The sequence below is a fragment of the Centrocercus urophasianus genome, unplaced genomic scaffold, assembly GCF_019232065.1.
Source record: "Centrocercus urophasianus isolate 14NV4802_14NV808 unplaced genomic scaffold, USGS_Curo_1.0 seq_13, whole genome shotgun sequence".
Taxonomy (NCBI): Eukaryota; Metazoa; Chordata; class Aves; order Galliformes; family Phasianidae; genus Centrocercus; species Centrocercus urophasianus.
The window spans coordinates 15,339,667-15,364,691 of NW_024884475.1; the positions used below are offsets into that span (position 1 = coordinate 15,339,667).

The 25,025-nt window shown below is 36.0% G+C and overlaps 1 protein-coding gene across 3 annotated transcripts in view; it reads left to right on the forward strand.

Annotated features, from left to right (window-relative positions):
- The window catches only part of SLIT2 (slit guidance ligand 2), a 243,902-nt gene that overhangs the window by 143,353 nt on the left and 75,524 nt on the right, over positions 1 to 25,025 (forward strand). For all 3 annotated transcript variants that reach the window (XM_042811974.1, XM_042811975.1, XM_042811976.1), the window contains exons 5-9: positions 308 to 379; positions 10,702 to 10,773; positions 14,621 to 14,692; positions 17,254 to 17,417; positions 19,613 to 19,751. In XM_042811974.1, the coding sequence (XP_042667908.1) occupies positions 308 to 379; positions 10,702 to 10,773; positions 14,621 to 14,692; positions 17,254 to 17,417; positions 19,613 to 19,751 (519 nt within the window). The remainder of the gene's footprint in view (positions 1 to 307; positions 380 to 10,701; positions 10,774 to 14,620; positions 14,693 to 17,253; positions 17,418 to 19,612; positions 19,752 to 25,025) is intronic.

Sequence of the window (25,025 nt, forward strand, 5' to 3'; positions counted from 1 at the left end):
CAGTTTGGCCTGCATTGTTAAACTGTGTAATGGTTCTATTTAGGTTTGGCATAATTGCTGTTATTTTGAAAGGGAGCTATATAGTGCAACAAAGATAAACTAATTTGAGTATTTTTGCTACTTATTTTTCTTCAATTGCAAATCAGTTCAAGTAATAATGTAATTTTCATCAGAGACATTTATTGAATGGCAATAGCTGGAATTGTTTGCTCTGTCAGCTCTGTCAGATTCTTTCAATCTTTTTTGTTGTTATACACAGAAATATATGTGGCAGATTTTAAGTTTCATTTGATCTTCTTTTTAATAGTGATCTTAGTGAAAATCAGATTCAAGCCATACCCAGGAAGGCATTTCGTGGAGCAGTAGACATAAAAAATCTGTAAGTATTTTTCTCCTTATTATATGTACTCCGATGATAGTGCTTTGTCAATACAATTTCCTTTTGTTCTGTCAGATACCTTTTTGCTAAGCACTTTTATAGCTGCTCAAGTAATCCTTGCATAAAACCAATCTTGTTTTGGCAAAATATTTTAACTTATCTTAAGCATCCTATCTTTGCCCATCATGAAATCTGAAACATTTAAATGGAGTTGAATAGAACAAGACATTGTAAGTATTTATTTATTGTAACCTGAGTTTAATATTTGAATGTCAAATTACTTTAAACATTTCATTGTTTCAAGTAGAAAAATCTGTTCTTCTTCATGTCTATGTATGTGTTTTGTTTTCCTGTGCAAAAGAAAGAAAGAAAGAAAAATCATGCTATTATCTAGTTTGCTCACATATGTTTTCCTGCTTCAGTATTTACTTTTCTCCCACAGTTTTCTTTGTGGCAAAATAAGTATTTTCTGAAAGCTAGACTCACTTTCCTGGAGATAGTGACCTTAAAGTTCATGGGCAAGTTTTTAATTCTTACAGCTTCTGTGTGAAGAAATATGTGCTTCAAGACAAAAGAAAGCAATGACTTTTTGACTTTTGTTTAGAGCAGTGAGTCAGTTTAGTGATCTGAATGAGCTGAATGACCTGAAGATTGTCATGAACTTCTATGGTAGGAAACAAGGTTATCCACTCAAAAGCTGTAACTGCAGCTGTAAGCTGGGGGTTCATTGCTAGCAAACAACCAACAATGACAGAGGACGTATTCTGCTGGGGTCAAGAAAGTCCATGAAGCTGCCATTGTGATGCAGCCGTGAAAAAGTGTAATTGCTGTCTTAGTCACATCAGTGAGAACAGGGGAGTATTAAGTTCTTATGTTTTCATGTTATTTCTATTGAAATACTTTCTACTAATTGTAGTTGTCAATTTAGAGAACTTTTTAGTTGAACTACTTTAAGTGCTTCATGATTGCTGTACAAGATGTTGCATCTCCACGAGTGAAGCCCTTTGTGTTTTTGGCATCCTGTGATGGACTCTACTCCATTCTACTGCCCTTAGCACTGCACACAAATCAGTTACGAAGGCTTAAATTCAAGAATTTCAGCAGAATGGACAAGTGTTTGCCCTGCTTGCTTTGATTTTTAGAAATGTGTGTTTCTGTGTTACTAGGTGTTACTGTGTTACTAGGAAAATCTAATATATTTGAGTCTATTATGCTTAAAAACTTGCAAGCACATCTCAAAGCAGCTTTGTTAGTTTGTTTAAAAGATATTCTATACTGGTCCCATCATTATTCATGGTTGGAAAGAGGCATAGCTACAAGGGTAAGCTTGCATTTTTGTGTATGGGCTTTTATATTTGATAAATTGATGATTGAAAGAAATTTTAGTGTAAAAATAAAAGTATCATTGAGAGTCTTCAAATGGCAGGGCAGTATACTTGACTGGAATAAGTATGTACTGTGAGATAGTTCCAGTCAGGAACTGAGTTAGAATGCTAATCTTTAGCTAAGATAATATTCATGGTAAGGATCCTGAATTCTGTTGAAAATGTGCATAAAACGGTACACCTGCTTTTTAAAGACTTTATCTTTTGGAAGATAATTTAAACAAAAGTTTCATAAGACTGTGTAATTGCCACAAAAATCCAAATCTTATCAGTGGCACATAGTTTATTGTGATACCAGGAAAACTACAGAAATTACATTTCTTTAGTGGTCCCAGAAAGACAAAAAAAGAAAGAAATTTGATTTTTAATATTTATGATGCCACTGCAGCAGTAAGCAGCAACAAGCACATTTCTCTTGTTGTAAATGCTACCTTCATTCTTGGTTGCTCACTGTTTATTATGTGTGGTGTAGATGTGAGTATCAGAATAACACGTGAGTTTATGAGGCAAGTCAGTTGGAGTCCAGCATAGAATTTCTGTAGCTAGAGCAGATAGACAGGAAATGAATAGCTTTTGTTCATTTCCAGAAAATTAGTAAAGATGGAGAGAACTGAACACTAGCCTTCCATTTAGCCATTTATATTACACTTAAAGAAGGATCTGAAGAAGAAATATACTGTTTTTATTTCATTCTCCAATAAACGAAAAAATCAGTGGATGGGTAATATATGTAGAAAGCATCTCTTTGCAAACAAAAGGGACTATAAAATGAAGGCATGTAGCATCTGTGGAATGATTAAACTAGGGAATGGCAACAACAGTGGTTTTGCTGAGAACTGACATAAGTGGCATTCAATATTTGTTCTAATATCACAGTTTCTTCTGTAATTGTCTAATGGGTAAGCATACTTTTAAAGATGTTAACCAAACAGAGGGAGAGGTGAAGGTACAAAAAGTAAAGAAACCTGCATTAGAAAACTTTGTAAATGCAAGTTTTATTTTGTCTAAGAACATCAGATAAATTACAATATAAGTTACAGGGACACTTCATTAGATAAATTGAGTGCGTTTAAAACCATCCTAAGCGTTAGCTGTAAGCTATTTCAAAGGCAGTTAACAAATCTCACAGAAATCAAACTGGTTATATATTTTATTTTGCAGAATAGAAACTACAGAGTAATATTTCCCCACTCGAATGAGGAGCTGGAACATTTTGGAATAGATTTTATGGTCACCAAATAAAGTTGTTTTCGTTTTCATGGAGCAAAAGGAATTAGATATTAACTCAGAATACCTGAGGAAAATTATGTCCTCTAAAGTTGATAATACCACTTGTATCTTTTGATTTCCTGCTAATATGTTAGCTCTAAGGTCTTCTTGATGCTTCTCAGAAGCAGCTGTCCAGTTTCCATGAGATGGGGCCATGGTTCCATTCTGGACATCTTAATAATATTTATAAGATATATTCTGTACACGATAAAAGAAACAAACTGAGCAACGCATTGTGAGAAATCATAATTTCATCAACAAGCCCCATCACAAAACAAAACAAAAAAGTCCTCCTGTTGGGCCCTTGTAGGTAACTATAATATCCCCCGCCCTTTGCCTTTTCTTCTTAAGGCTAAACAAATGCAGTTTTCACAGACTGTACCCTAATGTCACCTGCTTCATCTTGATGATCCTAGTTGGACTCACCCCAACCAGGATTTGTTAGCATCTGCGGGGGATACTGAGATTAGATATGATGCTCAGATCTGATTTCCCAAATGCCAATCAGACAGATACAGCAGAAGGAAGGGATGCCATCCAGAGGTACTGGAAACTCAAAAGGTGGGTTTTTCTTAACCTAATGAGATTGAACAGAGCAAATGCAAGGTTTTGCATTTGGGTCGAGGTAATACCAGATCTGTATACAAACTGGAAAAAGAACTCCTTCAGAGTAGCCGTGCTGTGAAGGACTTAGGAATCCTGGTAGATGAAAAACTTAATATGAGCCAACAGTGTGCGCTTGCAGCCTGGATATCCAGTCATATCCTGGGTTCCATCAGAAGAGAGGTGGCCAACAGGATGACGAAGATGATTGACTCCCTTTATTCTGCCCTTGTGAACTGGAGTACTGCTCCAGTCTGGGGCCCCCAACACAGGAAAGATGTTGAGTTTTTGGAGAGGGTCCAGAGAATGGCCAAGATGATCCAAGGACTGGAGCACCTCTCCTATGAAGACAGGCTGTAGAAACTGGGCTTGTTCAGCCTGGAAAAGGGAATGCTGCAGTAGGACCTCATTGTGGCCTTCCATTATTTAAAGGCAGTTTATAAACGTGAGGGAAATCAACTTTTTACATGGGTAGATAATGATAAGACAAGGGGAAATAGTTTTACACTAAAGGAAGAGATATTTAGATTAGATGTTATGGGGAAGTTTTATTGAGAAAGTGGTGAGGTGATGGAACAGGTTGCCCAGAACGGTTGTGGATGCCCCATCCCAAGAGGTGTTTAAGGCAAGGCTGGATGGAGTTCTGGGCAATCTGATCTAGTTGATATAGCAGCTGGCAACCCTGCCTGTGGCAGGGGAGTTGGAACTTGATGATCCTTGAGATCCCTTCCAATCCAAGTCATTCTATGGTCTCTCTCAGCATCCTGACTTTGCTCTCATGACTGCAGCCCAGTTAATGACTGTGCCAATAAATGAGGGAAACTTAATTCCCAAAGTTACTTCATAATTTGGTACCTCTTCTTGGAGAATTCGCTTCAAAAAGTTAGGCTTTTCAGATTTTTAAAAAGCAAATAGAAATTATCATATAAATTGGAAATAAAATACATATTTTTAATACACATGTTAATGACGGTTTCATAATCCTCCCTGGTGGTACAGTGCTCACACCAGTTGTGGAACATTTAATTTGAAAGCTTCCCAACCTCAGGAATTTTATTTAAATTTAGGGTGTTAAGAAAATGCTTTAGCTACTCTGGTTATAATTTTGGATGGATTGTTTCTCGGATCTGGTTAGAAGGAATTAAAATAACTGGGCGTAAAAATCAAGTGAATATGAAACACTGTTGTAAATATAATAATAATAGTTTCAGATTTTGAGAAGCAGATTTTGACATCTAGTGATTTTTATAAAACAGTATTCTGAGATTTCTATATAAAGTACAGAAAGTTTTTTAAGATTCCAACTTTCTCTTCTGCTGTGTAATCAATACATGGAAGAGGATGGGAAGCAGTAACACACATCATAGCAGAACTGAACTGTGATAATAAATGCACTTACCATCAAAATGATGCCAACAATAAAATAGGAGGGAACAGTTTCATTGTATCTCCTGCAAGTATTCTGTAGCCTGTTTTTATTGTTTCAGGGGATAGTGATGTCCTCTTGGGCAGTTTTGCTCCATCAGGGAGCAGGAGAAAGGCAGCTACAGAGGATCTGTTCTCTCCCTTGTTACAGAAGGAAACTGAGAGTTTGTGGAGTCATTGGCTACTGGGTCAGAAAAGTAAGGGGAATTGAACGGTCATTATGTAGGTAATGGTCATGGTGGATCTTAGGGCCAGGATGCTGTTGGACATTGTAGCTGTCACCCCAAAGATAAAAGCTACATGGGGATGTAGTAGTTTTACAGATAGAACTGGCTTAGAAAATGGAGAGTTAGTGGAGAAAGAGACACCTGTATCCACTAAACTTTGTCCAGAACCTTCAATATCATTATGATGCATGATGTTACTTTGATACCTTTATGGGTCTACTGTGAAAGATTTAAAGCTTGCATTGTCACTAAAAACATAACTGTTGTATTCATTTTGTCTGGCTATGACTGGACTTTTTCTTGAAGTTCAGTGTTATTAGCAGCTGGAAACTATAGAGTCCTGCTGAAGGTATTGTTAGTGATTTCAGATTACACACAGAATTCCACTGCAACTGGAAGTGTGCTGTCTGCTCATCTGTATGAGTGCTAATCCAAATGCACTGCTTGTGTGAGAAATTTTTTAAAGAATTTAGAATTGACATATTTTTTACTCTTATTCTTAGTGGGAATCATTTAACTACTAGCCTGCTCAGCCACTTTTGTTTCAGGCATACATCTATAAGGATTTTCACAGGATGTTAGTATGTTCTGTTAGTATGTTCTTCTTATGAGTTTTGGTAGAGTCAAAAAGTATCACCGAAGGAATGATGGCAAGCATAGGTGAACTTAACTAGTCATTCTTTAAACTGTTGCTGCCAAAAAGCTCAGTGACTTTATGGTCTTCATGCAAAAAGTTGTTCTTTCTGATTGTTTCAGCAAAGGACGATTTCAATATGGGAGCTGAATGCCATTTTTAATGCTACTATTTTTCATTACAGATTATTTACCTCAAATTTGGCCTGCTAAAATAAGTTTGCTTTTGATCATAAATAAATCATTTATTAAATGTTGAAGTTTATTATGTTTTTAAATCAGGAAGAACATTTGTCATTGAAATAAGTTTCAAATTAGAATTTTCTGAATTGAGAACTTAATTTCTTGCAAGTCTTTTTTAGTATGTTAAAAAAAAAACAACCAACTCTCTAGATAAGGATTTTATAATTAATATTTAAATAAATAAATACTTCTAGCAGAACTTTCATGGATTATGTGCATGACCTCTGGTATGGCTTCTCTGTTCCCCATATTTACAACATATATGCTCTCCACATTTGTAATGATCTTGAGGCTGTTTGTCATCTATTTGGTTAAAATGCATTACAGAAATCACAGATTTCTCATTCAGTGTTCCTCTTTTTCATAGCACTCTGCTGTTTTATCTTTAATTTTTTTAATTTTTGCTTCTCTCCAAGACATTACTTGTCGTTTTACCTAACTAAAATGATAGGTAAATTTGAGAGGATGGAGCAATAAATCTTTTCTCCCTTTTCTTCTAGTTTATTCTATGTATAGTATGTAGGTATTTCTTGAAGTACTTTTAAGCCTTGCTTATTAATTTCAAGTTAAAAGAAAAAGGATGATGTATATTAGAAAAATATATACATATACATTAAAATGTTTTACAGGAAAATTTAGCAAAGAGCAAAATAAATTACATTAGCAAGTGCAAGTAGATAAAAGCACTTCACTTCCCAATGAAAGAATAGCAATAAGCAGGCACAGAAAACAATCAATTCTCTGAAGTTTGATAAAACAGAATAAATTTTTACACAGTCCTGTTACATCTTTCTCAACCAATACCTCTGAAGTTATTGATCCCACTTGAAATTGAAATTGAGAGAGGAATTGAGAAATAGGAAAGCATAACTCAATTCTGTTGCAAAAATACAAGGAGACCTTAAAATAGTGACTACTTCCAGAAAATCTACTGCAGTGATAAATATTGTGCACTATGTTCTTTTCCCAAGGAAAAATATAATGTTAGGAAATACAGTGTACAGTGTGCTAAGACTAGAGAGATTTATTAATATTTACTGGTGAGAAAGACACCACAGGGATCTAGAAGAGATTCAGACTTTTCCTGATGACTTCTTAAAAATGTTTACAATTAATTTGATTCATTAGTAGAATAAAATCATTTCTGAACAAAAAAGATGATGCTAAAGCTGTGTGATGCCACTCCTGCTTTTACTACAAAGTGCTTTCAAGTGCTGAATAATGGGAGGGTAAAGTTAGACATAGATTGAAATGGTTGTAACTTTTAACTCAGCTTCTGTGGAAGAAGAAAGAAGGTTTTCTCTTTTGGTCAGGTATTTTTTCTCTCCGAAGGTAGCAGTTTTCAAATTTATGTCGTGAAAAGTTCTTCTTACGCATAATAAGATTTTTTTTTTTTTTTACTTTTTATTTATCATTATCTGATTGAAAACAAATGCTAAAAGGGAGGAAAATCTAGGTTAGTAACATGTTTCTACAGTGTTGGGTGTGCCGGCAAAACCGATTCTAAAACACACATTAACTTCCTAGTTGAATGTTCTTTGCTACATGTGAATGGTAATATTTTAAATAGCAGTAAATATTAAGCATGTGAAATAGCCAGATAATACTGTAGCATCTGAAAGATTTTGAATATATCAGCAGTTGTTTGGCATTTTATGAGCTTTGCAGGATACACACTATCCAAGGTAATCAACTGCTTTGTGGAAGTTAGGGCAGAAAGGAAAGTATGGAAACAATGATTCAGAGAGGTGGAGAAGTCCTACATAGAAAACACCCAACACAGAGATAGTAGGGAAAAAAGCTGTGGAATGTATTGAGGAGAGGGGAAGGAGGATGATGGGCCAATGTTGTTGGTCCATGTCTGCTCAGCTTCTGTTCTTCAGGGCATTTTAGTCATGTAAAAAGAAGAAAAGAAATTCTCAGAGGAAATGAAGTCTTCTATAATGCAGCTAGTATTGTTATTGTCAATAGCTTAGTGATGAGAAAGGTTTTTTCATAGCATTGTAGATATTTTAATGCATGTTCTTAGAAGTCATTTTGCTAAAAATAAATGACAAGACAGCTTAAAATTGGAGACGTATTTCTTTGCTCCCTTGCCTACACCTGTAGTCATAGTCTTTACACAACTGGCTCTCAGAAACCAATCTAACCCTAAGAATTCAGATTTCTTCAGTATATCCAATTGCAGGACATTACACATAAATGATAAGCTGGTTATGAAATATTGTCTGCCTTTTTGTTTGGATTTATATTCAATGAATATCTTTACCTTAGCAAAATTACCATATATTACAATACCATAAATTGCTGTTCAAGGCAAGCACACAGTCTTATGTAGCTTAAAGAATATACATTACACTAATTAACGGTGTTTTTCTGATCCTTTCATATCATTGTCATAAGTGGTAGAAGATTGTCTGAAGCGTAGGGAAGGTAGTATCTTCCAAAGATCATTTATAAACCTTGGAAGCATTTCATCTCCCATCCACAAAATTCCCTTCCCTGAAACCCTAACCAATTCATAAGTTCATTGCAAACAGAGAAGTCTTTCTGGACGAGGATTTAAATGAAAACAACTCACCCTTCACTAAGATAGTGGTAATGATGATTCCCTAAAGGAAGCAGTCCAAAAGTTTTCGGGTGCACCACAGCTGCTGATAGTGGAAGAAATCTGCCTTTCAGTTTGTGTAGGACAAGATTTTCTCAAATGCTTTCTGTACTGTTAAAAGATATTCTTTTGTGTATAATATGGATGATTTAGAAGAAGCTGTGTCAGCACTGATTTATACATTGACAGCTAAGGATAATAAGATATGGGCAAACATACAGCTCACCCTTTTACAGATTAACCTGCAGACTGCATTAGGCAAATTCAATGGCATTAAAAGATTTTTCCAATTTGTCTGGAAACAATTTCTCTTTTGTATTGTGTCAAGGGTAGCATTTCATGACATTGTACTAATTTAAATAGCTGTGATAAATTGTTGAAGAGGTTAGAAAATTGTACTTTGTATATATTTTACTTCTATAAAATAAAAAGTCTATTAACTTAATTGTTAAATGAAATTAATTAGTAAAATGAAAAAAGCCTCAGTAAGTAGGCTTAAATATTCCAACACTGCAGCATTAGTGCTATAACACTGCACCAAAATTATTAAAGATTATATTAAGGAAATTATAGTTTGCATTTCAATGTAACTTTCAGTACACAGAAACACAGACTGCTGTAGCTGTATTATTTTATTCCTGCATAGTAGTAATTCAGATAAAAAATTTGGATGAAACTACAACTTTAAAGAAGTTGGTATGTTAAACTCAACAGTGGATATGATGATTTATTAATAAATCATTATTAATGATTTATCATAGGTTCAGAAGAATCACAGAAGAAGCTTTAGTAAACACCTCATTAGCCCTAGTAGCTAATACATGATTGGAGATAGAAAGGACAGAGTTCATTTGTATTTTGTTCATTCACTTCCTATTGTTCACACAATATATGTCCCTATATATTATCTATTACTGCTAAATATGAGGTTTGAAGATCTTTTGATTGCTTGAAGTGAGGTTGTATTTTTTTGCATATTTACAGATAGTATTTATAGATACTTAGTATCTATATGAGAAACTTACAAACATTGGGATTTTGTATTTGCATAGTGTTTAATTTCAGCATACGGTTTTTAAATTGTGCTATATGTACTGTATCAATGTTATGGATTGAAAAAGTAGTAGAATTCTTCAGAGAAATGAATGTAAATTTTTTATAACTTAATACTTTAAGATTAATAATGTATGGGATGGATTGCTGAGCTTTATGTCCAGAATTCAAGAGCTCAGTGACAACATCCTAACTGCAAACAATTGCAGAGAGCACAAACTATGCAGAAAATTGCACGCTGAAGCTTCTAGTAGAAATGCTAGTTTGATTTGGAGCAGAATTAAAGGATATAGCTGTGTATGTAAATATCTTGGATGCTAATATTTCTGCACTGGGAAATACTGGAGAAGTTGATGGCTGTTAACGCCCCCTCCTTGCCCCTACACCAACCATCTGAGGCAGATGCACCCCTAAAAGTGGTCCCTTGCTCACGGCTGCCAGGGCACAGGGAATTAACATGCAGCTGGGCTGCTCTGATAAATGGATTCTGTTAGGTCACCGAGGGGATGCGTGTGACATTAAGTGATTTACCGTCCTTTACCTTAATGAAATTGTTTCAGCAAGATGACGCTGAGAGCTTTTAATGGATAGCTTTTCTTGATGTAATGAAATTGCATTCCTTTGGCATTTAATATAAGGTGCAGTTATTATTTACTGGAGCTCTCCTGGAGCTGCTGTTTGCGCAGACAGTTCAGAACAAAAAGAGATTTCTGTGGCAGCATCCAGGCCGGCATGGTGTCTGACAGTCCTAAGCACGCGAGCATGTTTGTGAGAGTGTTTCGGTTAGTGTGGCCATGCACACCCATAGGATGCTTGCTCCACACGCACTGCCAGCGCTCAGCTCCTTCACAAATACCGTCCTAATCTGTTTAACAGGCAACTGGATTACAACCAGATCAGCTGTATTGAAGATGGGGCATTTAGGGCTCTACGCGACCTGGAAGTGCTGTAAGTACTGCTTCTATCTCTGACTTTTAGTAAGAGCTCGGTATCTGGGGAGTACTAATGTAAAAGCTTATCTGTGAGCTGCAAGTCTGGTGTCAGAATTGTCTGGTGAAAAGATGTCTTAAAATAATCCACTGCAATGTGCTATATAATGGTAAAAATGTCAGGGGAGACGGAGATGCTCCTTTAATCTGCCAGGAAACCACAACAAACAATTAAAAAAAAAAAAAAAAAAAAAAAGCAGATGATAGATACTGTAAGAAAATAATAGATATTTCCTTTTAAAATGGAGAGAGGAGTATTAATGAATCCAATTATTTTGTAAATGATACAACATTGCTGAGGTGCTGAACATTTCCATGATTGCCTTTGTTGTACAGTCTGACATCAGTTTGATTGTCCAGCCTCTCTACTTAAGGAACAATATACTAAATATATCTGACAATCTAGGTGTTTTCAGAGAGGCACTTCCCTAGCAAACACTGCTGTATGTGGTGAGAGGTTTAGCCTGTCTATGTTATGTGGATTTTTAAAGATTTTAATTTTTCTGTGTATGCATATAGAGACAGAAATATGTTTGTATGCCATTTCAGGTTTTTATTGCAATTAGATTTCTGTATACTTTTTCTTTCTCACTGTTGTCATTGGAGAGGTAAAAGATAACAAAATTATTATCAGTGACACCCAACCTCAAAACAGTCAGGATAATGAACAAAGCGTCTCTGTTCCCAAAGAATTTAAGACAGCACACATTCCTGAAATATTTTCTGTCAGTGAAAATGTCACTTTTTTTTTTTTTTTTTTTTTTTTGGCATTAAAGGAAGTGAAAGACTGCATATCAGTGGGTTACCGCATGTTAGCCTGAATTAAGCTTGGTAAATCACACCCTATGGGGTGGGAGGAAGCTTGGTTATTTTCTTCTAGGTTTCTGAAGTAAAAAAGCTTTTTTGACAGATAATGTCTGTATATCCATGCAACTTAGGAACTAAGCTCCTAACTAGGAGCTGCTGGCAAGAAAGTATCATATTAGAAAGCAATCATTGCCTTTTATTATTTTTTTTTTTTTTACTGTATAATCTTAGCATAACAAAACTATTGTTAACTTTCTGGTACAAATCCATGTGAAACATACTGTGGGTTCAATATGGAGTCTAATTGTAAATCTGATGAATTGTCGGTTTTCTATAGGTAAACCTGATGTTTTGGGAAGTTTTTATCTTTGGTGCTCATATATATAGCAGTATTTTCCAGTGATGGCTTACTCTGGTTATCATGTTTTTTAATATGAGCCTTCTTTTACATGTAGAAATGTTAAATGTATGTATATATGGATACTAACATTACTTGCAGTTTTTAATGCTTGCATGTTTTAGTAGTTGGAAAATGTCATCCATCCCAGTTGAAGGAGGTGGTAAAAATTTTACACTGATTTCGATTAATGCAGAAGGGAACAAAAGTGTTAAGAGAAATTGTCTACTGAAAAAATAGGTTGTTAGAACTTTTCAAATTTACATAGACTACTACCATTATTCAGTTAAAAATCTATCTCAAAATACGTGTGATAAGCAACAACAGTTGAGAAAATATTTCTTATTTGAGATATTTTGAGCACTGCTGAAAAGTATGTATCTAATGCGACTTTTTTCAATATAGCTTAAGTAATGAAAACTGTGTAAATCACACTATCGTATAAATGCACTGAGTACTGTATAAGACTACATGTTTTGTTTTCATTTGAAGTTGATTATTCTAAGCACTGAATTTTTATACCACTTCAAATTACATGATGGAGCTTTTAAATAATTTTTAAATTTACATGGTCTGAAGCCCCATTTAGTCACAATTTGAAACATTTACTAAGGTAACGTGGCTTACATATTGGTTAAATAATTGTAGAATCCTAGAGACTATTAATGTTAATGATACAAAATTCATCTAAATTGAGACAGTTCTGAAGTGTGAAAGCAGGTACGGATATAATCCTCTCAGTTTGTTAATTCACTAGCAGATTTATGTGAAATTTTGTTTTTCAGTTTTCTTTTCCTAAGTTACACTGGGGAAACTGTGACTACGAAAAAATATAATGTAATGCAACTTGCTGTCATATTCAAGAAATATGTTTCTATTGTCATACTCTTTGCAATAGCATTTAACAGTTTTAAGCAAAAGTATTGACTAAGCTCTTTTGGTTTTCTTTTGATTATAGCTTTGCTGTGAAATTCAGCATTTTGGATCACAAGAGTTACAAAAATGACTTAATTCCTTATGTGTTCATGCATCTGCTCCTTATAGAAGAGGGTTTAGAAATAGGTTATTACTAAGATCCCTTCTAGCCCAAGTCATTCTTTGATTGTATGAAGTCAAACATGAAACATATGAAATTTAAAATAAAAACTTCTAGATATTCTTTAAACAGCTGACAGCTATGGAAATATACTTACTTTCATTCCCTTCATTGAAAGAGAAGATTTTTTTAAACCTTGAAAGAAGTCATGCATGAAGACAGTGATGAGAACTGTCATTTAGCATGTCTACATTAAGAAAATCCACAAAAGTCTGCTGGCTGTAATTTATTCATTAAGGCATCCAATTGGAAATTTTTTTGCTTCTTATTATTCCATTTTCATAAAAAATAATGATCTCCCCAATTTTTTATTTCTATTGATTAATCTTTTTGCTTATGTAGCCCTGAGGGCACACAGGGGAGATGTCTTATGCACAGTGAAGAAAACATATAGGATTGGAATGAGTAAGCACAGAAATGCAAAATCCAGCACACCGCACCAGAAATTATTTGTTTGGCTAATGTGGAGGCATATAAACTGATCCAGGGTGCTATGAATTTACTTTACTCTGTTTCAGGATCACAGAGTTCTTTACTCAAAATGCACACAAATTACACCTTGTGGTTTAAAAATGTAAAGAAAGAAAGTAAAGCACTTATTGCTTCAAAAGGACAGAGGGAATTATTAGTATTAGTGTCATAATTCTGTTTAAAAATGCAGAGCACATTCTATGTTGTAGTCAAGCGAGTAATCTCTAAGTAGAAACTGTAAATTCTGACACTTGTTTCCCTGTACTCAAGTCAAACTTGTTCACATTTTATTTGCAGCCAAAAGACAACAGCTAGCTGCAGGATCATTCATAAAGTTTCATCATCTTTACAAACTGCACTTCCTGTGCATGATGGTTCTGTGCTAGCCAATAATTGGCTAAGATTTATTCCTAGTTTCTGTCTCAGGTCCCAGGCATTTTGTCCAAAACATAAATTACTTGCTAGAGCATTAAGATGCATGCCTCCTTGCATCATATAGCAGAAGGTCACCTATTGTTCATGCTGCCCTGGATCATCTGCAACAGCACTGACTGCAGTTTACTTCAGAAGATTCTTAGGAAAAATAGCAGGCAGGTCTTTAGCTTGCATCCTCTGTCAAAAAGCATGGGCTCTCAGAAGCTAGAAAAAGAAACTGCTGCCCTAAACCCAAGGACTTTTCTGCAGGAATACTCTCAAACTATATTTCCTTACACAAGGACAGCAGTCTTAGCTTTAATGCCATAGATGTTCTCAGTATTAATGGAAGCTCTGTTTCAGTCCTCTCTTTGAGTTAATTAAGGGTTATTGAGGCCTCTGATTATTTATGGTTATTAATGGAATGGTCAAACCACTGTGTTGTAGTAGGGGTTGAATATGGAGTCGAAGTGGACCTCAACGTTAGGGTTCATTTTCCTCATAGCCATTCCTAAAAGCAGAGCACCATTCTCTTCCTTTACTATGCCTTGTAAAGAAAAATGCAGTCAATGTGACATAAATTATGGTAACTTGTTAATATGCTTCTTCTTGACTTTGCAGCACTCTCAACAACAATAACATCACTCGATTATCCGTCGCAAGTTTCAATCATATGCCCAAACTCAGAACATTGTAAGTAGTCCCATGGAAACTGACTGCCATTGTTACGAACCCAGTATGTTCAGTATACCATTTTTCCCTCAACCAAGTTCTGCCAGTGGCCTGTAAATACTTATACATGCATGGAAAGTATCTGTCAAAACAGTAATACTGAGGTTTGTAGGCATGAAGTGTGTGTGGCAGATAATTCTGAAAGGTGAAACCCCAAAGCTAATTCTTGTGGCTCAGGAGTTTAGAGGTTGTTGCATCGTTTTCATTCTGTTTCTTCAGGATAGGATGATGGAAATGTTTTCATGGTCTTTTCCTAGCTGGATGTTTTGTAGTGCACTGTTTGATCATAGAAAAGTTTTACCATCTTTTCTACAGAAAAGGTGGAGACAGAAGGGATTCTCTTTTATATGTTACGGCTGTATAGCAAAAGAAATTGATGTTTTTTGAAAGTCAAAAATTTGTTTTACTTTGAGCTACTGAATGGGTCACATTTCATTTAGTAACATGGAAGAATCTTTGATTGGCTGTCAGATGTGATAAATGGGAAATCTTTATGCTTTTATTACTGGACTGCTAGCAGACCTAATTAAACTAAACTGACTTTCCAACATTCTTTGTAACATAAAATTATAGCATCATCCGGTAGTGCTATTATAATTAAAGTTGTGTCAGCATTTACAATAAGGTCCCCACTTTTAGAGGTTATGACTTTCACAGAAGAACACTTGAAGCTTCTAAAACAAAACACAATGAAAAGAGTGTGTGTGCAGGAGATGCAATTTGGGGTTATTTGTTCTGTTGATATTCAGCTAACAATAAACGTACATTGTGTTAAGCAACAAAGCTAGACTCTATCAAAGTTTAGTCCTGAGATACTTTCAAACAGGCTTTCCAGTGAAGTGGAAATAAAGTCAGTGGGGCTAGTCACTTGAATTAACATCTGTAACTGAAATAACATCATTCAGATGAGTAGTTCTGTTGATTTCATAACAGAATTATAGCTACTCTTACATGGACAAATACAAGAGCTCTTGAATTGTGCTGAGCATTGGCTTTTGGTGGCCTCAGTTATATTTTGAGAATAGAATTTCATTCCATTTTATTCTCTTGTGTCTGGGACCTGAAAACATTAATATCCATCTGTTCCTCTTTCAAACTTTGAAATCTAGTTTGTATTCTGAAGCACAGATTACAGTGAATCAAATAACAATTTTTTTTTTTTAAAACTTAAACTTCTTTTGTGGATATTTCACTTTTTAAAAATTCATTTTCTGAGCAAAAGAAAACAGGCACACAGAATCCTAGATTATAGCTATAACATCCCATAAGAATATGCTTGTATAACCGTATAAATTTCAGCAGCATTAGTTCTGATTTGCAATGGTCTTCTTGCCTACAGCTGGCCACAGGTTGTACTGGATGAGTATGCTGTATTGTGAGCTGTGTTTGCAAAGCGCTCACACAAAAATAAGTACAGAAAAATGCACTGCCTTTAATTTCTAATCATTTATGGAAAAAAAAAGCAACCAATGAATTAAAATATTTTGGTTTTGTTGGTCTGTCACGCAACTCTGTTCCTTTACAGTCTTTTCATGGATTATCTAGACTTCTTGTTTAAATTCTGGTTTTCTTTTACTTCCTTTCCAGTTATTTAGTGAGCAGCACATCAACTAAAAAGGACCAAAATGACATTATTCTGTTACGGATGGATCTGAGTAGGGATTTGATGCATAACTGTTGATGTACTTTTCTGTAGTTTGAGAAAAATGCAAGAAGCAGGGAAAAGTAAGCGCCAGAGAAAAGTAATTAACCTAATTTAGTGAATGCATTTGTGTGATATTTTATCAATGGAAAAGTGCTTTTTGCCACTTGGCACGGAGCCATGGTCTTGCTTCAGACTCTGCCACTGAAGAGGCAACTTCCTTAATTTCATAGCTTGCTTTAGCATTGCTTTTAATTTCAGACATTGCTTAGCCTCTATGCCGCTAGGAGCCAAAAACAGCTAAGTCCTCTTTCTATGATTAAACAAAAAGAAAGGAAGTCAGCAAAGATGTGAAAAAATGGTGTTTTATATGGAGTTATTACTCTGCCTTGTTCAGTAGAAAATGAACATGACCTGTTAGACAGACTTTGCAGGCTGTTTCTATAGAGACTAATAATGGGGAGACTTCCAGATGTATCTAATTGGAAACCAAATGGTTTATTCACTCTTACTTTTTTGACAGCATGTTATCACTGTAGGACACTATAGTTTTATATCACTTGAGACATTTTTGTCTAGTCACCATTAATGCAGACCTGTACTAAAGACTTCCCTGGCAGCTTTCAAGCTCTTGCGTATTTACTTCTTTCATTTAGTTTAATTTCTTAAGAAGCCTTCATCTATTTTTGTAATCATCTAAACCACAAATAAAAGGCCATTTTGTTGCTTACATAGTTTTGCTTATAAGCATTTAACAGACTTTCGGCAAAAGATCTTTATTAATAAACTGGTTTGCTGCTGGAGGTGGGAAGAGGAGGGACAGGTTACTTTTCTGTTTGTTCTCCGCAATTTAAACCTGGGTGTCCATTTTCTCATGCAGTCGCCTGCACTCCAACAACCTCTACTGCGACTGCCACCTGGCCTGGCTGTCAGACTGGCTGCGGCAGCGACCCCGTGTAGGCTTGTACACTCAGTGCATGGGCCCGGCACACCTGCGTGGCCACAATGTGGCTGAGGTCCAGAAGCGAGAGTTCGTCTGCAGTGGTAAGGGCAGCGCTTTGCCTCCTCGCATGGTGATAACGTTTGCGTGATTTTTTTATTATTATTATTACTGTTTTTTAATGAAACTAATCATTCTTATCAGTAATTTGTATCTTCTGTGGTGCTGCTTCTGTCATTACAATTTTTTTGTGAATGTGTCATAGAATATATAGTCTTTGTAACTATGAATTATGGGGAAGTGAGATGGGAAATGAGATAAAAAGGTGCACCAGTTAAGAACATAAGGCCTTTCATAATAAGAATTTGGGTTGTTGATATACACATTTTTAAGCACTATGGGTTGTTATTTTTCCTTTTTTGTTACATTTTTCTGTTGCTTTTCTGTTTCAGTTGAAAAAGTATTTTGAAATTCCAAAAAAAATTCTGAATTCTATTGCTGTGCTTTAATGCATTAGGTTGCTATGAAATGATGAAATGGCTAACAGTTCATTACTAATCACATTCTGTCTGTTTGATATTTTTTCTTTATTCTTGTCTCCAAGATGAGGAAGAAGGCAAGTTTTATCTTTTTTATACAAATATTTTTAGCTCAGATTGAAAATTTTCTGTAAACTCGAACTACTGTTTTAGTTTCCCTCAAAGTATTGAAAAACAACTGGGAAATAACTGTCAGTCTTTCTGTGGCTCAGCACAGGCGTTTCTGCTAGTTGTTTTCCTGAGAATGCCCAAATCTCTATTGCTAATTATGCCAAAATTTACATGGATCTATTTTCTGAATACAGTTTTTTTGCACAGCAAAATCTCTCATTACTGAGCAGCTTCTAACACTGCAGTGTAAGGTGCTGTCACTGTAGCACGGTAGATGTTAGCCATGCTCTAACCATTACTTCTGCATTTATGTGTTCATAAAAGGTCTTCTAGCAAGAACACATCACATATCTTATTTGTAAGTTGTTTTACAACCTGATCATTGTAATGCTGATTTTGAGGAGGGAGTATAGCCACTTTTTATCCCTGGATCACTCAATTTTTGTTTAATAAATGCAGATGAAGTATTTTCTCTTTGTTAGTATTAAAAGGAATAACATGGCTTTATTCTTTTTGGCAGCTGTTTGTACTTTTGTAACACATACCTTAATGTGAAATCAAGTTATTATATTGTGAACTACTATCTCACAGGTCTAACTTTTCAGTGAAGCAATTTTAATATTTTTGTTGTTATTTGAAGCTGTAACTAGGAACAGCACTGGCTGCAACTTCAAAGTGACCTTACTTACATTATCAGTGGACCCTTTCTATCTTAATATATGGCATTAAATCTAGCGAGGGAGATCTGAGACAAAGTTGTGGTTTCACAACACAGAAGTCTCTTTTTGTTTCATGGGAATTTAAAACAGTCCTTAGCGTTTTTACCTTAATAAAAAGGAAAGGGGGAAAAAAAAAGTCTTCATGCCTTTCTCGTGTTTTTGTGCCTTTTATATCATTACAAAACAATGATAAAGTATCATTAAATCAATAGAATAATGAGTGTTTTACTTATTGTTATAAAATGTGTGATCCGTTTATTTGAATTTTTCAAATTCAGAAGTAAAAGGAATATATGGAGATATGAAAGACATAATCATGCAAATTAGCCACCTGAGTAGTCAGAATGTGCTAACTTAAGAGAATAAGAAGTCCACTGAAGTAACATAGAAAGCATAAGTATGAGTTGTGAAGTCAAAGCTCTATATGTTTGGATGGAAAGCCATAACTCCAAAATAATCCGTAACTGATACATACAGTGACAAATAATGCTAATGAGTATTTGCAGAACAGAACAGAACTGTCAGAAGAGCTTCAGTGCTTTTATTGTCAAAATTCATTACTGTCAACATTCATTTATAATATAAAAAACTCTTAAAAGCTACATAAATCAATACTTGGTTTTTAAAACCACAAAAGAAATAAGATTGCACCCCCAAAGAAATAAGAATGCACCCCCAAAAATGGACTGCATTCATTTTCTTTAACAGATAATTTTGCATATGAGTTGCTGGAGAAATTGAGAATTTATGAAGAATCTAGAACAGTAGTCTCATTTTGTCACCATACTGCTATTAATTAGGAATTTAAATTAATGTAATTCGAAAGTGTTGATGGGCAAGAGTGTTTTTCATGGAAGTGTAAAACATGATATTTTACTCTTGAGGACTACTGTTCTGTGCAGTTTTAGAAGAAAGTCTTTTCCTCTGCAGGTCACCAATCATTTATGGCTCCATCCTGCAGTGTCTTGCATTGTCCTGCTGCATGCACCTGTAGTAACAACATTGTGGATTGTCGTGGGAAAGGCCTTACTGAAATTCCAACAAATCTTCCAGAAACCATTACTGAAATGTATGTAATTTTACCTTTTTTCATTCTTTCAATGAATTATGCAGTAAACAGTTCGTCTTATGTATTCATTGTTGTTATTTGTATAAATTCATACTTTATAATATGGTAAGAATTTTGGAGTGCACATTCAAATTCAGAAATAAAAGTAATATACAGATATATGAAAATATTTAAGACCCATATATTCTCTTATGAGTTAGTTCTAGCTGTATTACTCACAACCTATAGCTGAAACTGCATTCTGAGTTGGTTTTAAAGTAATTAATGCATATTTACTTTTTTGAAAGTAAGTATCGTTTTACTGCAGACTGTAAGCCCCTTCGTCTTCAGTGTTGCTCAATGTCACCTTCTTCAACTCACTATTTTATAACTCACTATTCAAGGAGCATACCTTTGCAACAAAATACAGCAATTTTTATCCCTTTTCACATCTTTTTGCAAGTATTGCTAAAATAGCATCCACAGAAGGGTAGTCTGACAAGGCAAAAGTATGGTGGTTGACTGCAACCTGTGGTATAGTCATTGTGTTAATACTGTATGCTCATGAATGGAAGCAAACATGCTGATAAGGTTGTGTGACATGGCATAAACAACAGCAGCAAAAAAATATGCAACTGCATCCCAGTCAAGCAGAGTTAGAGCAAAAGTGCAATAGGGCCTGCAGGCTTCCCATAATCACATTTGTCAGCTCATTATTACTGCTGTTAAGGCTGACCTGGCTGACCATACCTGACCAAGTTCAATCATACTAAACAAACATGTCTTCTACCTTTCGCCCTGAGAAGACTGTCTTAATTATTTAATAACTTGTATGCTGACCTTTCCTACTTGCATATGTATTTTTATGTGCACAAAGGAAAATATTGCAGTATGTAAGTGGGGTATGTCTCAAACACTCCCCTCTATATTTCTGCTGCTAACTAGTAGTTGGCTGTGCTTACCAATTGTGCTTCCAGTTGAGTGGAAAGTAAGGAGAGAAATGTACAGGAAAAGAAAGGTGAAAAATAAGGGACATAAATACCTTTGAAAAGCAGGAATAAACTTCAAAAATTAATAAAAATGATTATAAAATTATATATAAATAAAATATAAAAATATATAAAATATAAATATAATAATATATAATATAAATATAAATAATATAAATATATAATATAAAAATAATTATAAATAATTACAATTAAAAATAAAAATTAATAAAGTTAATAAAATTAAAAAGACATTGTGACTACTTGATGAGAATCACTTGATCTTTGATGCTTTCTTGTCAATAGGTTGAAGACCAGTAGATTTTGGCAAATAAGTATTGTGTGCCACTGGTTGCTTTTATATGATAAAACTAGTGAAATTTGACAATTTACATATCTTCCAAAAAAATAGTTTCATTTTTTTTCTTTTCCTTTGAAACACACTATCTACTTTAAATCCTACTATTTTCTTAATCAACATGTTATTTTAAGGTAATCATTGCTCGGGGGTAGGGGGAGGTTAATTCAAGACTTCTAGCTTTAAATATAGTTGTTCAAAATGATGTTAATTTTCTTTGACTTTATGAAAGAAGGGAAAATGGTTAAGGTTCATAATTTGTCTTGCCACCTTCTATTTTCTATTTCACCCTCATTCCTCTCTTCTCTCAATTAGAAGTACCAAGTCTTTTCTATCTCTCTGAATACCAAAACCTTCCTTTTCTTAATTTATCTCCTTTTCCTCCAAACTCCTTGTTTTCTAACTTTTTTACCTGCACTGACCAGAGTCAAACAAAATATTCCAGATGACAGTGAAACATATAAAGCCATTTTAGTTTCCTTTCATTTGCCTTCTGCACTGTATTGCTGTCTTTTCTTAATTGCCAATCAAAATTACCCCATGTTCTCCATTGCATTTTCCGTTAAGAATCCTAGGTCTTTTTTTCTTAGCTGTTACAGTTTTGTCAGAAACAAGATGTAATCTTATTATTCTATCTCTATTACATTTATGAACACTAAATGTATCTTACTTTCTAAAGCTGGTCTGTGAAAGTCTCCACTAACTAGCTTCGACTTAAGATTCCACTAACATTTTGTCTTCAATATAGGAAAGATTCTGATATTTCTATCTCACACTATCCTAAAATAGTTTTTAAAACCTTTGTTTTTTAAAGAAATATTCCGCAATTGTTGCTATAGCAGCCTTTTCTGATTTAATTAGAAAGAATGTCTGTGTCTCATAAAATAATATTTTTTTCAGTTATTTTTATATGAAATAGTTTTATTTATGCCCAGATGGAATCTGACAATAAACATTTGGATGGATGAGACAATGATGTCACAGCATCATTGAGAATACTTAGGAGCTGCTGAACATAGGGCACAAGCAAACCCTGAAGGACATGGTGGGCACTGTACTTCCACCACCTTTAAATAGTTCCCATACACTAGGCTTTATCATCTTAATTACAATTTAAACCACATGCTTTGGCAGGAGCTCCTCAGTCAGGGACAGAGGGAAATAAAAGCAAGCTGGCTCCCTGTTGTTTTCTGAAGGATGTACAGTCTTTAACAGCCAAATTATTATTTATTTGGTGATAATACCATCATCATCAGGTTTCTGTGCACAACATAAAAAAATTGGCATTATAGTTCTATTTTACATAGGCCTGATATTCTGCGATCTTTTCAGTTTTCTTTTCATGCTTTTCAATCTTCTGCATTTTCAACTTGTCTTCTGGTTTTGTAAACACTTCATTGATATAAACATTTGAAAATTCTGTAGTACTTTTAAATTTCTTTAAAAAAGTCTGGACAACTTTCTCTCCTCTTGAACTGTATTCATCATCATCTCTATGTGGGCAGTATCTGCAGAGTCCAGTGCTGAGTACTACCAGCATTTCACGTCATGCTTCAGCCAACATGATGGCCCACAAACACATTTTACATCTTTTTGTTTTTTCAGAGAATTGATAAATTATATAAACTCATATAGTATGCCAAACATGCTCTAGATGGAATATTGAATAACTTAAGTACTGAATATTTGCAGTTTGGATTGAGTGTAATTTTGCGTATCAAAACTGTGTGTCATCTCTCTGAAGAAAAGTAAGAGGAAAGGCTTTGTGTTTAATACCTCATACTGATGAGCATAATTCTGATGCCATGACTTTGTGTTGTCTTGATCATTCTAATGGACAACTGTTTTGGGATAAAATTTTAAGACATGGAGTGTTATCCAGTCCCAGATGACTGGAGGCTTGCCAATGTGACTCCCATTTATAAGAAAGGTCGTAAGGAGGATCCGGGGAACTACAGGCCTGTTAGCCTGACCTCGGTGCCAGGGAAGGTTATGGAGCAGATCGTCTTGAGGGAGATCATGCGGCATGTGCAGGGTGACTGGGGGATCAGGCCTAGCCAGCATGGGTTCATGAAGGGCAGGTCCTGCTTGACCAACCTGATCTCCTTCTATGATCTAGTGACCCATCTGGTGGATGAGGGAAAGGCTGTTGATGTGGTCTACCTAGACTTCAGCAAAGCCTTTGACACTGTCTCCCACAGCATTCTCCTGCAGAAGCTGGCAGCCAGAGGCTTGGATGGATACACTCTTGGCTGGGTAAGGAGCTGGTTGGAGGGCCGGGCACAGAGAGTGGTGGTAAATGGAGTCAAATCCAGCTGGCGACCAGTTGTGAGTGGTGTTCCCCAGGGGTCGGTGCTGGGGCCTGTCCTCTTCAATATCTTTATTGATGACCTCGATGAGGGCATCGAGTGCACCCTCAGTAAGTTTGCAGATGACACCAAATTGGCTGGAAGTGTGGATCTGCCTGGGGGTAGCGAGGCCCTACAGAGGAACCTGGACAGGCTGGAGAGCTGGGCTGAAGCCAATGGGATGAGTTTCAACAAGGCCAAATGCCGGGTCCTGCACTTCGGCCACAACAACCCCAGGCAACGCTACAGGCTTGGGGCGGTGTGGCTGGAGGACTGCGTAGAGGAAATGGACCTGGGGGTATTGATTGATGCTCGGCTGAATATGAGCCGACAGTGTGCCCAGGTGGCCAAGAAGGCCAATGGCATCCTGGCTTGCATCAGAAACAGTGTTGCAAGCAGGAGCAGAGAGGTGATTGTTCCCTTGTATTCAGCACTGGTGAGGCTGCACCTCGAGTACTGTGTCCAGTTTTGGGCCCCTCACTGCAAGAAAGATATTGAGGCCCTGGAACGTGTTCAAAGGAGGGCAACAAAGCTGGTGAGGGGTCTGGAACACAGGCCATATGAGGAGAGGCTGAAGGAGCTGGGAATGTTCAGCCTGGAGAAGAGGAGGCTCAGGGGAGACCTCATTGCTCGCTATAACTTCCTGAAGGGAGGTTGTAGTGAGCTGGGGGTCAGCCTCTTCTCTCGTGTCATTAGTGATAGGACCAGGGGGAATGGCTTCAAGCTACGGCAGGGGAGATTCAGGCTGGACATGAGGAAGTATTACTTTTCAGAAAGGGTGGTCAGGCACTGGAATGGACTGCCCAGGGAGGTGGTGGAGTCACCGAGCCTGGGGGTGTTCAAGGAAAGGCTGGGTGTTGTGTTGAGGGACATGGTTTAGTGGGAGCTATTGGGAATAGGTGAACGGTTGGACTGGGTGATCTTTTAGGTCTTTTCCAACCTTGGTGATTCTATGATTCTATGATTATCTGCTTTGCTGATGGCTACTGCCTCTGTAGCATGTACAAAGAGACCATGTGAGACAGCAGCTTGCTCCGCTCTGCATGATTTCTGTCTCTGAGCTTAGTGTAACAGCCTAAACTGCTGAGGAAAAGGAGTTTACAGTGGGAGTTAAGTGGTTTACGAATGAGCAAGTATTCTATGACGGTAGCAGCAGAAGGAGGCAAAGCTGGTTGCCAAAACACTGTTTCAGACTCATGTACTTGGCTTCACCCATTGGTGCTGGGGAGTGTTTTGTATTGTTCTGTCTGGATTCTCAGTTTTTACAAAAATCAGTGAGCTAATAGTGACAGTTCTCATTGTGTGAAGTCAGTTAGCAGGCAGTGCATTCCCTGCCAGTGCCCCTTGGGAAGATGCTGTCAGGAGCAGGACTGCTTATCTCCAAGTAGCTGCCAGGGAGAATGGAAGGAGAATATACCTCTGATGGTCCCATTTTTCTCCCTTTTGGTGTGATAAACTTCAGAGGAAAATTAAGAATTCAGTATCTCAGTGAATGTAACTTTTAATCTTTATTGGCTCAGTACTATTCTGTTTGTACCAGCTACATCTATTCTGCAAAATTAATTCTTCTATTTATTATCTAAAGAAACTCACTGCTAAA